Source organism: Arachis hypogaea, chromosome 20 (assembly GCF_003086295.3).
Source record: "Arachis hypogaea cultivar Tifrunner chromosome 20, arahy.Tifrunner.gnm2.J5K5, whole genome shotgun sequence".
NCBI lineage: Eukaryota > Viridiplantae > Streptophyta > Magnoliopsida > Fabales > Fabaceae > Arachis > Arachis hypogaea.
Genome location: NC_092055.1, coordinates 11,740,319 through 11,756,666, shown reverse-complemented (window position 1 = coordinate 11,756,666; position 16,348 = coordinate 11,740,319). Strand labels below are relative to the sequence as shown.

Genomic DNA, 16,348 nt, shown 5'->3' with positions numbered 1-16,348 from the left:
AATTCAGAATACACCAAAATTTCTTAATAACGACGACACACAAACAAATTCAGTTCAAAATAAGTTCATAATAAAAGTGCACCTTATTTAAATCCAGAATGCACTAAAATTACTGACGATACACAATCAAACTCGGTTAAAAATAAATACAGACCAAGTACACATTATTTAAATCGAGAATGCACCAAAATTACTTAATGATGACGTCACACAAACGAACTCAATTCAAAACAAGCATAGACCAAAAGTGCATCTTATTTAAACCCAGAATGCACCAAAATTGTTTAATGATAACTCAAATTTCTCATCCTTCTTCTTGAAGAAGAAACACATAATGTGTTACAAAATTATTAGGAAGAGAAGGAACCTACATTCATTTAACTAAATAAGATTTTAATACATTACAAACGTATTTATTCAAGTCTAATATGAGAAGCAATACTCCTAAAAAAAGAAATAATAACAACAAAGAAAAAAGAAAGAAAGAAAGAAGAATAAGAAGAAAAATACCATATTAAAGAAGACATTTTTGTATTTTTATAGTAAAATTTCGGTGTAAAAATTAAGAAATTTATATGTTATTATTAAGAAATTTTGGCGTTATTTGTTCTGATAAATTCTGCATAATTCAAAATTCTTCTTCTTCCTCTTATTTATCTTCTGTTGCTTTTCTTCTTTTTTTTCTCATTATCTTCTTATTTTATTTTTTCTATAATTTTTTTTATTTTACTCTCTTAATAGGAATAAAATAAAAAAAATCAATGCTACAATTTACTAGAAAAGAAAAGAGGAAAAGAAAAAATACAGCAATAATAAAAGAACGATGATGAAGAGAAAACACGTGAAGAAAAAGAAAGAACGCGAAGAAGAAGAAAGAATGAAAAGAAAAAAGAGGAGGAAGAAGGCGAATAAGAAGAAGAAGGATATAAATGTTTAGGTTCATGTTTCGGTTAGTGGCTAGAAATGCATGTATTCATGCTCACATAAATAAAACTTATTTTGTTAAATTTAAACTAACTTAATTAAATTTAACTATAAAAAATATTTAGATATATAGTAAGGTTGTGTGTTTATTATGCCTATTTAATATGTTCATAACTACTCTAGTTAACCTTTATTAACGTAATCTAATCATATATTTAATTTGCTGTTGTACCTTGAAGTCTTACTTCCTTTAATTCCAAGATTATTAAAGGCTAAACTTAATTGAGTGATATTGTCTCATGATCACTAAAAGTGATATCTGTCGACTACAACAAATTAAAGTAAAAGTGGATTAATTAAAATTAAACAATGTTTTAATTTTTCAATTCCAAGCCACGAGTGCGTCTCTCCTCTTTTAATTTAATTTATTGGTTAAACATAATTAGGAACGTGTGTTCAACCATACAAATGAATCTTAGAGTCGCTATTGAGGGGATTATGCTCAGATCGCCTAGTAAATTGTGATAAACAACAAAGTGTTTATTAATTTGTCGTATCTATTCCACTATTTAAGATTTGTTTGTCTTTAACCAAGCTTCTTTTTCGTCCTTTTATGTAATGTGTAATAATATTGTTCAATCATATATAACTCGCTTTAAGTCTTTAACAAAAGCAGTACTTTCTAATTTTAATTTCTTATTATAAAACTTCTTTTAACACTAATACTATTTTAATAATTCAAATTACCAAACATATAGTGTCACTTCATATATATATATATATATATATAACCCACACCTTTATTGCTTATAAATTGTAATGAAAATTATTGGACAAAATCACAAAATAAACTTTAATTTTTAGTTTTTTACAGTATTTTTCAACCCGATAAATCAAGAACTAATTTGTTGTGATACTGATCTCCTCAAAACAAAATTCTTTTTAATTATAGTAAACAAAAAGAAATAATATGACATCATGGTGCAGTTACTGCAAAATTTTTGTTGTCCAGTTATTTAGTAGAATTTAATTTTCATATATATATATATATATATATATATATATGTTGTTAGTATAAAAAAATAATCGTAACTAATTTTAAATTTATTATTTAAAATAATATTTAAATACACAAATCTGATCACTTGTTGTGTAATATTTTTTATTATTACCAATTATTATTATTGTGAAACATCATTGTTGATTATTAATATATTCAAGTAACTTTACTTTTTACTTGGATCTTATCATAGTATAGAAAGTGAGTGAGCAAATAAAGCATTTAGCATGAAATCTACACTTGTCTTAACTTAAAAGAGGAAAGTGGGTAAATGATTCAGGGTAATTAGAGTAGTAGGCCATCCCTACTAATAATTATATAGTTAATTAAATTAAATTAAATTAGATAAGATGTGAAATAGACAATTAGACAGGGAAAAAAAAAGGAGGTGAAAAGAGAAATATGGTATTGTGATTAAAACATAATTTTGGTTCCTGGGTTTCTCAGTTTGTCTAGTGGGCAGGCAACACAATCCTGTTTTCAATGTTAGAATGATGATCAATTTTCTACTTTCTTAATTTCCCATGTGGAACCACTTTTGACTTTTTACAGAGGAAGGAAGGAAGAAGATCTTGCTCTTGTTGCTTGGTGAGATATCAACTACCCTTTAAATTATAATCCTAGGGACTAGAGAGCTTTAATTGAAAGGTTGCTTTCACTTACTAGTACTACTAGTTTACATCTTTTTCTTTAGCCTTTATGGGCTGTAATGTAATTCTTGGACAAAGTTTCACTTATTGTTACCCACCCTTTAATTTCCTCAAACAAAGCATATATACATCACATTCTTTACTATGCAATTTTTTAACTACTAATAACACTTGCTGTCTCCCTTTTTCTTTAACCATGAAAATGATCTTTAAAAGTTTACTTTCTAAGTTGATTTGGATTTTCTAACATTTAATATCTTCTTGAAAGATAGTGAATTGAATAAAGTTACTCATTTTGTCTCATTGACATGTTATTATTAAGGTAAAGATTATGTGCAATTATTTTTATGTGATGTCAAAAGTTGAGACTTGAATATGTTAGATGATTTGACAAATTTTATTAAAGGAGACTATTTTGATAAAGACACTAAAAAAATTTTTTTTAAAGACGATTATATATGTCATAATATTATTGGACATCTTTATTAAATCGGTTAATAATTTGTTTTTTAATAAACCAGAATAAAATTGGTTTATTATAGCAACAATAATAAATCCAATTGTCTGCATTATAATTATTAGACCCGATTTGATTCTATCGATTTAGATTCTAAATCGAATCATGTTTAAATTTTTTGATAAAAAGACAAATATATCCCTTATTTTTGTTTAAAAAAACCATAATTCAGTGGGTTATGTAAATTAGTTGGTTCGACCGGATCTGATAATAATTGGGTTTATTGTTATTGTTATAAAAAAATCGATTTTATTCTAATTTGTTAAAAAATTCAAAAATAATCGGTTCATTAATACGTCCAATAATAATGCGACACATAAGTGTTCTTATAAAAAGACGTTTTACGCATCTTTACGGGAGCATCCTCCTTTATTGAATCGTCGTCTAATAATTTTCAACTATCAACTTCACATGAAAACAACTAGATATGAATTTTTACCATCTGTAAGATAAAACTCAATACTTATATAATATTTCCATAGAAAATTAACTACTAACTTGATTCATATTGATATAATGATATCTCTTACAAGACAAATTAAAGTGATAAATCTTTTAAAGATCAAATTGATTTCTACATAATTTTTCAAAAATGATTTTTAATAATAAAAATCTATGTTAACAAAGTCATATTTTGATACTTTTTGTTTCATGTCACGATTAGACTCATATTTATATTTATTTCAAATTGCAATATACCTAATACAATTTTATTTTGTCCGGAAAAGAGCTAGCTCTATAAATTTGTGCAAACTTATTTTTAAAAATAATATTTGAATTAAATAACAGTGACCATGCAGCATATACATATAGTATAGTTTCTTGGTTCTAAAATAGTAGTGTAATCATAACCATATTTAGGTACATGTAATATTATATTGTATTGCAGAATATGTTGTTCCTAGAATCATCATCATATTTTATAAGATCTGACAGTTTTATTCAAGATAACATGGCCACTTATTAGAATACAAAATTGTGAATTGTGATCTTCAAGCAGAAGAAATTCTCTCACTGAAACAGAACAGAATAGAAAGATTCTCATTGACTCCACACTACTAATAATATTTTAATAAACAATTCATCAGATATGAATGAATATACATGATATGATATATATACCCTTCTCTTTTCTTTTCTTTTATTTTCTTTTCTGATCTGATGATCTTCCATGACATAGAATTCAATCAAAGATGTTTCTTTCTCTTTAAGTCACCTGCTTCTTAATTAATATATATTCTGGTTTATTTCTTATCCAACAAAATTAAACAAGAGTAATGTTTGCTTCCCTTCAAAGCAAGAATCACATTCTTCTTTTCACTTTCAGCACAGAATTTTTAAGACAAAGTAATTAAGAAGAAAACATAGTTTTTATTTCATGTTTAGCAATGGCTGCGCATATATTATATATAAATATATGAATAATAATAATAATAATGTATGAAACTAATAACTATCTTTGAGTGCAGATATCCAAAAGCTTCTTCCTGCATTCAACAATGTCATCAAAGAAATCATCAAGTTGTCCAGTAAGAGTGTCAACACCACATCTCAACAATCCAAAGCAACTCTTGATGTTTTCAACTTTCACTTGGATCTCACCACCTCTCTCCAACTCCATCTTCAATTCCTCCATTGCACCCTTAGCTTGCTGCAACTCAAACATGAGAATCCCAGGCTGGTCTATTTCCTCTGCTACTTTCTGCTTCAATATGGCCATGGAAACCATAAAGCCTGAACCCAAAACCATGTTGTGGTCATGGTGGTGGAAGCAAGAGGAAGAGCAACAGTAAGCAAGGCCAGAGAGAAGGATCATGAGAAGCAATGAGCTAACACTCCTCATTGCATAGAGAACTCCACGGAATCCACTGAATCCATTCAACTTTGATTCCATGCAGATGTTCTGGTTCAGACATTGTGACAATGCTTGAATCCTTGTTTCTAATAGGCTCTTGTTTTCTTCTTCCAATCCCACTATCTCCCTCTGACAAACATTTATTGCTCTAATAACCTGAACAATAAAACGCACCTTTATTATTATGATATGATATTAAAAGTTTCTATTAAAATTTCGAGTCTAGAAGAGGCTCTTGCTTCACCTGGCGTGAATGCTCGGGAGAGAGATAGTGATAACCATCCAAAGAAGAAGCAATGTTGGAAGCAGCAGAGTAATAGTTCTCCATTCCAGAAATGGCGGATTTAAGGACATGGCATGCATCCCACAGCCTCGAGCTTTCATCCATGTATTCATCAAGCCATTTGCCGCCCACCGGCAACCGGAGCTTGCGGACGAGGATGGTGAGGTGGGAATGGAAGGATTGGAGGGAAGAGATGACCTGTGAGAGGAACTGGATTGACATGAAGTTGTGTGAGAGGAAAGAGTGGTGAAGATCATTGAGTCCTTGGTTCAGAAAGTTGTAGAAACCATTCACAGAAGAACCCATCATAGAAAGGAGGGTTTTTTGTGAGGGAAAGGTTGATGGAGATTGATGGGTTTATATAATGGAAAAAAGGGTAGCTGAAAGAAGCAGCAAAAAGCAGTGAAATTAAAGAAAAGAAAGGTTTTTGGAGCTCAGGTTTCTATGGTTTGGTGTTGGGTGCAATTATGTGTGTTTCCTATACACTCGGTGGAAGATATCATTGGGAATCTCTTGTTTTTATTGTGAAATGGGCACAAAAATATGCAAACATCAAAACAAAAACTCATAACTTTATTATTATTATTATAATGATAATAATGAAATGGATTATTATTATTATTATTACTCTCTGTTCCTGCTTAGTGCTTAACATGAAAACAACATAACATATGCAGTTTTTGTTTCCCTTTTGAATTTTTCTGACAAGGAAGGGTGTTTAAATATGATATATGTTAGATTGTGTTTGTTTGTTTGCCTTGGCTGGTGTTAAAGGAAAGGCTTTGTTTTGTTGCCTTTGATATATGACTACTTTATTTGACTAAGATTCTGGCTTCTCATTCTTCCCATTTTGATTTGGTTCCCTTTTGGATTAAGTGCTGCCACCTCTTTTTTATCTTTATTTTATTTTTTCTAACTTGTTTCTCATCACTGCACAACCCTTTTTGGTTTTGTATTCTTAAAGAGAGAGAGCTAGAGAGTTGTACGTAGTCCATTTTTGTTCTTTTGAAAAGATAGATAGGGTTCTGTGTACTGAGAGAAAGAGGAAGAGAAAGAGAGTATTTTGCACATTACAATGCAGATTCTTCTTTTCTCCTTTTAGGACCCAACATTCTATTATGGGCATTAAATTAAGTCACTCCCTCTCATTTGCATGAACCATATTTATTTATATATATAAGGCCCAAAAATGTTCTCATCCTATTCTAGAATAATCAATGTTCATATATCATATGATATGATATGATATATGTGTCATGGGTCCTTTCTCTTGGACATGGACCATTCCTAAATAATCCTTCATTGTCACAATTCATCTAAGTGCATAAATTTGCCAGCTGGAAGCTGATCATCTTCACTTTATTCACCAACCTCAACTTCAATTTACCACCTTTTTCTATTCAATAATAATCTTTTGCTTTATTAAAAAATAAATTATTTCGTTATTATTTAACTAATTTTGAATTCAAATTTTGCGGACAAAAAAATTAGCGTTCAAAGATACGACCATAATTCTTCGAGTTAAATGTTAAAGTTGGATTATTTTTATTAATTTTTTGTGATTTACTTTTACCAACTCAATCTGTGAATAACTTGAAATTTTAGGAGAAAATACAAAGCACCTAATCACAATCAAAGTAAGCTTATCTACAAAGGAAAAAGACTTAAATCTCTCTTTCCTTCTGTCTGCTGATTTTAAGGGTAGATGCAACCTTTAAAGGAAACCATATCAAATATTCCTTGATATTGGTCCTCTATTATAAAATATATTTCCCTTCTTTTTAATTATATATTCTATGTTAATGGTGACCAAATTAAATATATTACTCCAGAGATTAGCTCATATCATCATCCGAGGTATGGTTAGTTCTCTGTTATTAAGTGATTTGACATAAAAGACCATTTTCATTTTAATTAGGATATCTCATATCTCTAACAACATTCATCTATGAATTTGTTAGTGTCTAATGGAATCAAAATCACAAAATGATTTGCCTATATCACAGTTAGAGATTGTTCCACAAGCAATAATCAAAGAGACTAGTACTTCTAAAGAATAGTGGTCTAATTCAAGCAGTTATGGTTATTATATTAAAGAAATTGTGACCAGAAAATGATCTCTTTAATTGATGATGATGTTTCAGTTAGCAGAAGTCAAAGAACAAGAATTACGAAAGACAACAACAATTGAAAATCCAGAAGACTTTTGTTGTTTTTTCTTCTGATTCTTTATGTCTGTCTATAGGAATAAGGCAACAGAATGAAAATCACAGAAAAAGGAAATACATAACATAATAGATAATAATATTTACACTTGACATTTTGAATTTATATCTGATCATAATTTGGCTATAAAACAACAAAAATCTTATCATTATCTCTGATGACATCAATACAGTCTATCTCAGCTCCTTCTTCATCAGTTACCATTGCATCTTTTGCATCAAACCCAAATTTTTTACCTGTTATACACAATTGAAATCATTTTAAGTTACTAAGATCTTAAACTATACATTGAATTTAATAAATATTTCAATAGTGACTTATGGCAAATATATATGAGAACTGATATTTTACCTGCAATAGTTTTGAGATCCTCTAATGAATCAGGTAACCTTATTAACTTCCCAGGTTCCATGGAACCTTTTCCTCTTCTCTGTATAGGGTGACCTCTATATATGCTTATTCTTGGGCAGTTGAATCCATTTGAACTTCCCTTATTCTTCTTTTGATCTTCTTGGTGTTTCCCTTCTGACACAAAATCACATGGTATGGCCTCATTCACATTGATTCGATGACCAACTTCGCGCTTTCGCAGCATTTCATTTAAGGCTAATGCAGAAAATCCATTAGTACATACACCATTGGCATCTGCTCCATTCATGACAAGCAATTCAACCATGTCCACATGGTTTTCTTGCATGGCAATTTGGATTGCTGACATTCCTTGGTGATCATTGGAGTTAATGTTCAATCCTAGCTTTAAGAGCTCCTTCATCACTACTAAATCATTTCTTTTTGCTGCTGTGCATAAGAGATCACCCGGTGTGTGTGGATCGGAGAGAGCAGCAAGCTGGTAGAGGATTCTGAATATGGAGTAATGCTTTGATGCTATAGCATCCCATAGTGCTGTGTTACCATTGATATCTACAACATAATGGGAACCAATATCACTAAATGAATGTGAAATATTATAATCAATAAAAACTTATAAAGGAAGCTATATATGTGTTGATGTATATATACATTACATAATGGTATAGGTATAGGTTTATCATACCTCTCAAATGTAAGTTACATGCATGCTTAAGTAAAACTTTAACACAATCTTCATGCCCATTTGATGCTGCTATGTGCTGCATAACAAGAAATATGTTTGGCAAATGAGACATCGACAGGAATATTGTATCCAGACACACTGAATTACTGTAAACATAATTAAGATCTATACTTGAAATTCAAGATCAATTTTAGATAGTTATAAATATGAAAAGACATGGACTTACCAATGGGGTTTTCCCTTCTGAGTCTCCAATGTCAGGATCCAAACCTGCTCTTAGAAGCTCCTCAAGAAAAACAGCATTGCCTGTGGTGGCCACAGTCAACAAGTTCACAGCCATGTCAGGATCCTCTTCTTCCACACTCTCCACCATTAAATCTCTGATACTAAGATCCTTAAGCTGCTTGAAATGCTGCATTTGGCATCACAATGAACAATGTGTTTGAGAATCAAAAGTCAAAACCATAAGCATCATGATCACCAGTAACTCAAATTCCAAGCTTTCCCTACCTGAAGGAAATTCTTGAGTATTTGTATATTGTCTTCTTTCTTAACCTGCATTGTTTCAATCAGTGTACTAGTTTTCAGCCTTAGAAGCTGTGTGAGAGTCTTTGTTCTAAAGGTAAAGCTCTGAGGTCTGCAGCAAAGTGCACCAACTTCTCCAAACATGTCCCCTGTTTGTAGAGTCCCCAAGACTCTCTCTTTCTCCATTACACAATCAATGAACTCTACTTCCCCAGAAACTATGATGTAAACATCATCTGGCGCTTCGTTTTGCATAATAACATCCTCTCTAGGAGGTAGGTACTCTGCCTTCATTTTCGCAACCTACCAATTAACATTTAGTACAATCATCCATTAGAGCCGAGGTAATCATTCGAATCCAAGTTTAGTTTGGTTTAGTTTAGTTTCATACCAAGGACAAGAGAATTTCTTTTGAGACACCTTTGAAAAGATAAGCTTTTGCTGCAGTTTCATAGAACAAATGCTGGCAGATGCTCTGGCAAATTGATTTTGGTAGTTGCTCAATGAGGTGATGCTGATTCAAACTCTCAGCTTTGAATCTCAAACACATGTAAGCCAGGATCTGCTCCTTTAACCTCGGAGGCAATCGATTTCGGGACACAAAGTTTGATGCTGATTCAATGCTATTTCTCTGCATCAATAATCATGCATCATACAACAAAATCTCCAAATCTTGGTAACCACAAGCTACATAACATAAGTAACTTGCAATACAAGAAACCTAAGAAAACAACATATGACAGTGAATTTGAAAAGTAGTTACTTACAAATTCCATGGTACGGCGAGTTCCTTCGACAACAAGGTTAGTCATGTTACCAATCAAGTAAGCAGTTAGGCCGAGGTTGAAGAGCATGTAGAAAATGATGAAGATCATTTCGACAGTGTTAACAGCGTGGAGATCGCCATAGCCAACGGTGGACATGGTGGTGATAGACCAATACATGGCTGAGATGTATCTGATCCAAAGGCTTGTCTCTCTGAAGTTTGGATTTACTGCTCCAATCCATGTCTTCCCTTTATGAGGGTACCTATCAGCCAGCATGTAATACAAGCACCCACCACAATGAACTGAAAATACTGTTACCTGCACCCAACATTTTTTTCACATCAATCCATCTTTCATTTTCCAAAATCAAAATTCATGTTTCTTCATATATTATATGACTTTCAAGGTCGCCAAATTCACACATGATACAAGTTATAAATTCAATAATGATTAATTTTGATACACGGACATCCAATTCAGCAAAAATAACTACTTTTAACTGTCAACACCTGATTGAACGACCGTGCAAAATGATTTACAACATCAAAATTAAACTCTTAATTTTGTTACTCTATTACTCTACAAATTTTCTAGGTTTAGATCTGAGTTTCACATGTAAATGTTAAACAGTTTAATGGAAATAAGAAGTGAGTAGAGACATTACAGAGAGAAGTCTAGCACATCGGATCCAGAAATAGCTGAACCTTATGTCTTTCTCAAGCCTGCATGCATGAAATACATAAACATATGAAGTTGAAAAGAGTGAATAGAAATAAGATTTGTGTTATAAAGAAAAGAACCTTGTGAAGAATTGTTTGACACGGCGGAGACGCCAAAAGCGGAGGAGGCCAAGGAGGTAGTAAGGGAGGGAGACATAGTGTTTGCCGGTAAACAAGCAAGAGAGTGCCTCGTAAGGGATCGTTGATGCCACATCCATTACCAACCATGTTGACAAGTACCTACCACAATGTTACTAACACCTTCATCGTTAGCTTTATTACTACGTAATCCAACTTAAACTCAGGTACATTCAAATAATTTGAATGATAACGACTCTTAATTATCAACTTTACGTAAATTTACGTGAAGTTGACTGCATTTAAATTTTCTCTATTTATAATTTCGAATTTATTTATATTAAATTTAAACCATAATATTTACCGATAATATGACTAATTCAATCAAATTCAACCAAAGTTATATAAAAGACTAGAATAGGGTTTTTCATAATGAATTAATGATATATTAAGTTTTTTTAAATTAAAAATGTTAATAAAATAAAAAAGGTGTTATTTATTTTGCTAAAAATTAATTACTTAATATATATATATATATATATATATATATATATATATATATATATATATATATATATATATATACTGATAAACTCCACATTAACAGTTTTTCTCCAAAATCATATATCAAGAATAAATTCGATAATTTTGACATAATTTGAAAAGACATTAAAAAATTGGCCAATAAAAAAAATGAGAATTTAATGACTTTTAAGTTGTAGAAATCATAATAGAAATTATAAATTTAACATGAATTTATTTTTTATTTTATTACTTTACAAATCTTTTTATTTTAGGATTATTTTCTTGTTTTGTTCTCGTTAAAAATGGGCCAAAAGGTTGTTTGGGTATTAGACCCTAACCCAAAATCATTGGGCTGACCCGTATTAAACTTTGTCACATAACTACCCTTTGGATCTGGCCCATATTTCTGACGTGGTTAAAGTTAGACCACACATCAAGTATAGTGGTAGATACAACTATAAATAAACACAACAAATAAAACAAGCATCATTAGTGCGATTGAATTCGATTTTATTAAAAATTAATTGGAAACCGACATATTTTTTTTTTTACCAATGAAACAAAAGAGACTATAGATTGGGTAGAAAATGAGAGGCCACATGCATGTTATCGCATAAATCAGGAAAAGAATTAGAATTTGGAAGGGTATTTTTATGCAGCAAAATAGAAAAGATAGAATCAATCCCTCGTGCCCAGCATGCTTCGAATAGAATAATAATTACATATATTTATACCAAAGTTAAATTAAATTCCTTTCACTAAGAATATATCTGATACAATATTTTATTCGTAAACGAACCTTTTGACCTTTTTCTTTAAAATAGTACTTTCACATATTTACATTCGATTTTTAAATATAATTCGATTACGATAGAAATTCAAGTACAGTTAATTTTATGTGAAATTAATAGATGAAAAATACTAAATAAATTGACAAATTTTAACTAAATTATTAATTTCACATGTAAAGTTAACTGTACTCAAATTTTCACCTTGATTATATATTGTAACTTAAATGATTATTAAGAATATATTTAATTAGTAATGGATAGTTTACACAGTACATTAAATTAAACTAAAAATAACATCCTTGTAGAATAAATACGTAATAATAAGTTATTAGTCTATGAGCATGGACAGTTTTATTGTATTGTATACACATTACAATAATTATAATTAATTGATTAATTAATTAATTGAGTTAATTACCTGAGTGCAATCTTTGTGGAGTCCTGAACTAATAGATGAGTAGTTCGATCTATGTAGGCCAAGAAGAAGGTCAACACAATGTCAACGGCAAAGAAAAGGTCAACAACAGTGTCAACAATGTAGATTCTCCTGTATTCTGGAGATGAGTGCATGAATGCTACTTCAAATGGATACACCCATGCAGAGTATGCTACCAGAACAACCATAAAACTCTCCCAACACCTACATATATATCAAATAATAAATAAATTGACTAGTAAAATGGTCCATTTAACTCGACTCTTTTATATTTATAAGGGTTATTAATTTCGTGCGTTAAAGATATAACTATTTATATTGCCTTCTTCTATCAGCTTAAATTTTTTAAATCAGTAGTTTTATGACATAGTATCAGAGCTATATGTCTGAACTCCCAAAATAAAAAAAATAACATAAGATAAATACGAGGAGAGAAAAAAATATATTTTAAAGCAGTACTATATGTAAGATTTCTAAGTAAAAATGTTCTAAAAGTTTGCTTGGTGATGATACTATAATCAAAAGACTACTAATTATGGTTTTTAAATTAATTAATCAGAACTAATTAGTGATGAACCTGTATCTTGAATCCATTGGTGATATGATCCAGGCTCTTGATTCAACATGGTTCTGATTGTTGGAAGAAACTCCGAGTGGTGGAAGAATGAGCTTTGAAACATTCCTCAGATTGAAAGACATGTTCCTTGATGAACCTCCTAAATGATCATGATCCTTCTTCTTCTTCTCACACTCCTTCACTATGTGATGAGGATCATATGAACTACTCAAATTGTTCCTCTCCATATTTAATTTCTAGCTAGCTAGTAGCTAACTAATTCTACAATTAATTAAGGAACAACAATAATAAGTAGTTGTTCTTCACTTCTTTGTGAGATTTTGATGAGAAACAATTTGTAATACTAATATGTCTATGAGGGAGCTATATAGGGATAGAAGGTGAGGGAATTAGAGTGTTACTTTTAGAATCAATTCTCAGAAAAATTGATGCTGTTTAAATTAGAGGACAAAATTAAAACAAATTAATCAAGAACAAGGGTGGTAGTTGTGGAACTCTGTTTTTATTTATTTCTTTGATGGTGATGATATGATATTATTGTGGCTATATAGAAGAGTAGGGGGTCCTTATGTATAGCTATAGTTATAGTGACAAATTAAATAAGGTGTCCTTGTTAGGACAATATATATAGTTATATACAATGGTAGCATGCACCAATGCACCATATCATGTGAGATAAGATCAATTTTTATTTTGAATTTAATTAGAAAATAAAATGGTGGGTCATAAATATTCAAGACTTGGTGGCTTCGTGGATGGATTTATGCTATGCTTTGGTCCATTTCTTCCCTTCTCTCTTTTTTTTCTTCTCTCTCTAATATAATTGCAACATCATTTTCAGATGTTACATTTGTGGACGGTTTATAGTTATCAATGAAAAACACGTACAAATTGTGTATGACCAACTATAAATTATTGTGGTCACACATGCACATGTATATTGCAAGATTTCTTCTTTGGCATGTTTTTACAGATTGTGATCTCAACGGGTCAAAGTGGGTATTTGATTATTATTCATTCCTGTCTCAACACATATATTGTTTGGTCTACTTTCTGTTTTATTATTTATGGATATCTTATTAATTTCTCTTCCATACCTAAATCTTTGGTATATACTTGCATTGTCTCATACATATCTTATTTTTACATTTTTTCCTCTTAAAAAAACTATAATATGGAATTAGGATTATTAAGTTGGGGGATTAGGATTTTAATTAGGTTCAAACGGAATAATTATTATCCATACCCACTCTATACCTAAACAAAAATACGTTTTTAATTTATATTTAAATTTAAAATTTAATTTTGATGCATTTTTTTAAGATAAGGAGACTCGAATCTGCGACCTATTAATAAGTATGGGAAGACTATGTTATTTCATTATTTGAGATATAATTCATTGACAATTTTAATACATTTTCAATGTAAAATAATTTTACAGTGCATTCAATTATGCAATGGCACATTAGTAAAAATATCTACTTTTACATTAACTGCATGAAAAAAAAATATAATTACATAATAATGGTGTAAAACGTTTTAGTGCATCAAAATTAAACTATTAATTTTATCCCAAAACTTTGTCAAATATAAAAAAACTGACCCAAATAAAACAGTACAGCAGTCAGTATTATAGTCCAAATTGACATCCATATTCACTGAAAAAAATTACTTAGATCCTCTAAAAATATTTGCAAGTACCTATTTTCTAATTTTTATTTAAATATTGTGAATAAAACTAAGAAGCTGTGATATTTTTAAAGTACAGGACAAAATATATTTTAGAAACAAAAAAAATTCCCTTCCAATAATAGGCGATTTGGTCTCTATTATTAGTCTATTTCCTACTATAGTATATAGTTTTTGGGGTTCAGCACAAAAAATGTGTAAGAAAGTTTTATTAAGAAAATATCCCAATATTTTCTATTTTGTATAAATTTTCTTTTATTTTTTTATGAATTTTTTATTTAATTTGTATGATGTCAACTAGTTATTATTACTAGTTCTTTATCATTTTTACACTGACTCGGTGGTAGTGTTGTTATGGTGTCAACTTTTACTTGTCAATATGCAATTATGATTTCCCACATTTTTATTTGGGTAGCTAGAAAATTCCGAAGGTAGGTGACATGCATCATGTATGTTAACATTAGTGAATAATAATAATTTGATAAGATTTAAAGCACACGGTATTGACATAATAAGTATGGGTATGGTGTCACATTAATACTATTCCTTGCTTTAAATCACATCTAATAACATCGAGTCATACTACATAGTCAATAATTTTAGATTCATATATAGCTAATACAAGATTAAAAAAATCGATTTAAGTATATTTGTTTTAATTTGTCCTTTTTTAAAAGAAAAAGAATACAAATAAAATTATTTATTAAATGATACAGTATATCTTTTGTCCTATAAAATTTTATTTTAATTTTGTCCTAAAAATTTTTGGTTTACATTTTGACTAATTTTTTTAAAAAAATTATGACTAATTAAAAAATAATTTTACAAGAACAATTTTTAAGTTTTAATACAAATAAATTAAATATATTTATCATATATTATTGTTAAATTAATCTTAAATTTTTTTAAAAATATACTTTACTCTTTGTTAAAAAATGATTTATTACCTAGTCTTTCCCTTGAGAGAAGGGAGACTTAACTCATTATAGAACATAAAGTACATATAGGGAATTTTTTTTTTTTTTTTTTTTGTAATCATGTAAATGAGCCTTTTCCTATGAATATTTCACTTTGTCTGACCTCTTGCCACTTATAAAACCCATTACCCTTCATCATTACCTCTTAATTCCTACATATCTACACACCTAATTTCATATTGATTCATAATTATGCAACTAAAAGGTTTGAATAATTGAATGTCTCCGCTCAGAGATTTGAGAAAATGAGTTATAACCGGCCTCATGCAATAATAATATCTATGACTACAGAAATATATTGTTTTTCAACTGTTCAAGATATTATCTAATGGTGTCATTTTCTATTCCTTTAATACATTTTATAATTCTAAGTGTTCAAATGCCTTTACTATTACTACTGTTGTTATGTTTATATTCAATATCTGTTATAAAAATAACTATTTTTTACATTAATTGCGTGAATAATCATTTAAAAAATTGGATGTAATTATACAATTGTATAAAATATTTTACACCGTCAATATATTAAAATTTAACTCTTTTTTGTTATTACATTAAGTAACTTTTGATAACTTTAGTTTATTTGCATTAACTTAATTATCTGATCAATTGTTTAATTTTTCAATTAAATTTTATTTTGTTTTATTGTTTTTGTGCAAATTACTGAATTAGAATAAATGGATTGCATTGCATGA

At 29.6% G+C, this 16,348-nt stretch overlaps 2 protein-coding genes across 3 annotated transcripts; both read right to left on the bottom strand.

Moving 5' to 3' along the window:
• Window positions 1-4,502: 4,502 nt before the first annotated feature.
• LOC112786719 (protein BPS1, chloroplastic-like) lies at window positions 4,503-5,736 on the bottom strand. The gene is made up of 2 exons (XM_025830091.3): window positions 5,251-5,736; window positions 4,503-5,162 (listed from the first exon to the last, which is right to left on the bottom strand). The coding sequence occupies exons 1-2, from the start codon at window positions 5,596-5,598 to the stop codon at window positions 4,605-4,607; spliced, it is 906 nt and encodes a 301-aa protein (XP_025685876.1). The 5' UTR covers window positions 5,599-5,736; the 3' UTR covers window positions 4,503-4,604.
• A 1,656-nt stretch (window positions 5,737-7,392) lies between these two features.
• Window positions 7,393-13,635, bottom strand: LOC112784306 (potassium channel AKT2/3). 2 transcript variants are annotated; one of them, XM_025827458.3, is made up of 11 exons: window positions 12,988-13,635; window positions 12,393-12,614; window positions 10,662-10,820; window positions 10,526-10,583; window positions 9,862-10,179; window positions 9,486-9,725; window positions 9,080-9,397; window positions 8,796-8,981; window positions 8,570-8,645; window positions 7,867-8,436; window positions 7,393-7,751 (listed from the first exon to the last, which is right to left on the bottom strand). In XM_025827458.3, the coding sequence occupies exons 1-11, from the start codon at window positions 13,212-13,214 to the stop codon at window positions 7,639-7,641; spliced, it is 2,487 nt and encodes an 828-aa protein (XP_025683243.1). In that variant the 5' UTR covers window positions 13,215-13,635; the 3' UTR covers window positions 7,393-7,638. The 2 variants fall into 2 exon arrangements, with proteins under 2 accessions (XP_025683243.1, XP_025683244.1); XM_025827459.3 differs by having other exon boundaries at window positions 10,662-10,834; window positions 12,988-13,590.
• Between the last annotated feature and the right edge of the window lie 2,713 nt (window positions 13,636-16,348).

Bases quoted from the DNA above. Each gene is read 5' to 3' on its own strand.
- LOC112786719 (XM_025830091.3), bottom strand. From the start codon at position 5,598: ATGATGGGTTCTTCTGTGAATGGTTTCTACAACTTTCTGAACCAAGGA. The intron at 5,163-5,250 runs GTGAAGCAAGAG...TTTATTGTTCAG, and splicing joins CTCCCGAGCATTCACGCCAG to GTTATTAGAGCAATAAATGT.
- LOC112784306 (XM_025827458.3), bottom strand. From the start codon at position 13,214: ATGGAGAGGAACAATTTGAGTAGTTCATATGATCCTCATCACATAGTG. The intron at 8,982-9,079 runs GTAGGGAAAGCT...TGCCAAATGCAG, and splicing joins TACTCAAGAATTTCCTTCAG to CATTTCAAGCAGCTTAAGGA. The intron at 7,752-7,866 runs GTAAAATATCAG...TGTGTATAACAG, and splicing joins GGATCTCAAAACTATTGCAG to GTAAAAAATTTGGGTTTGAT.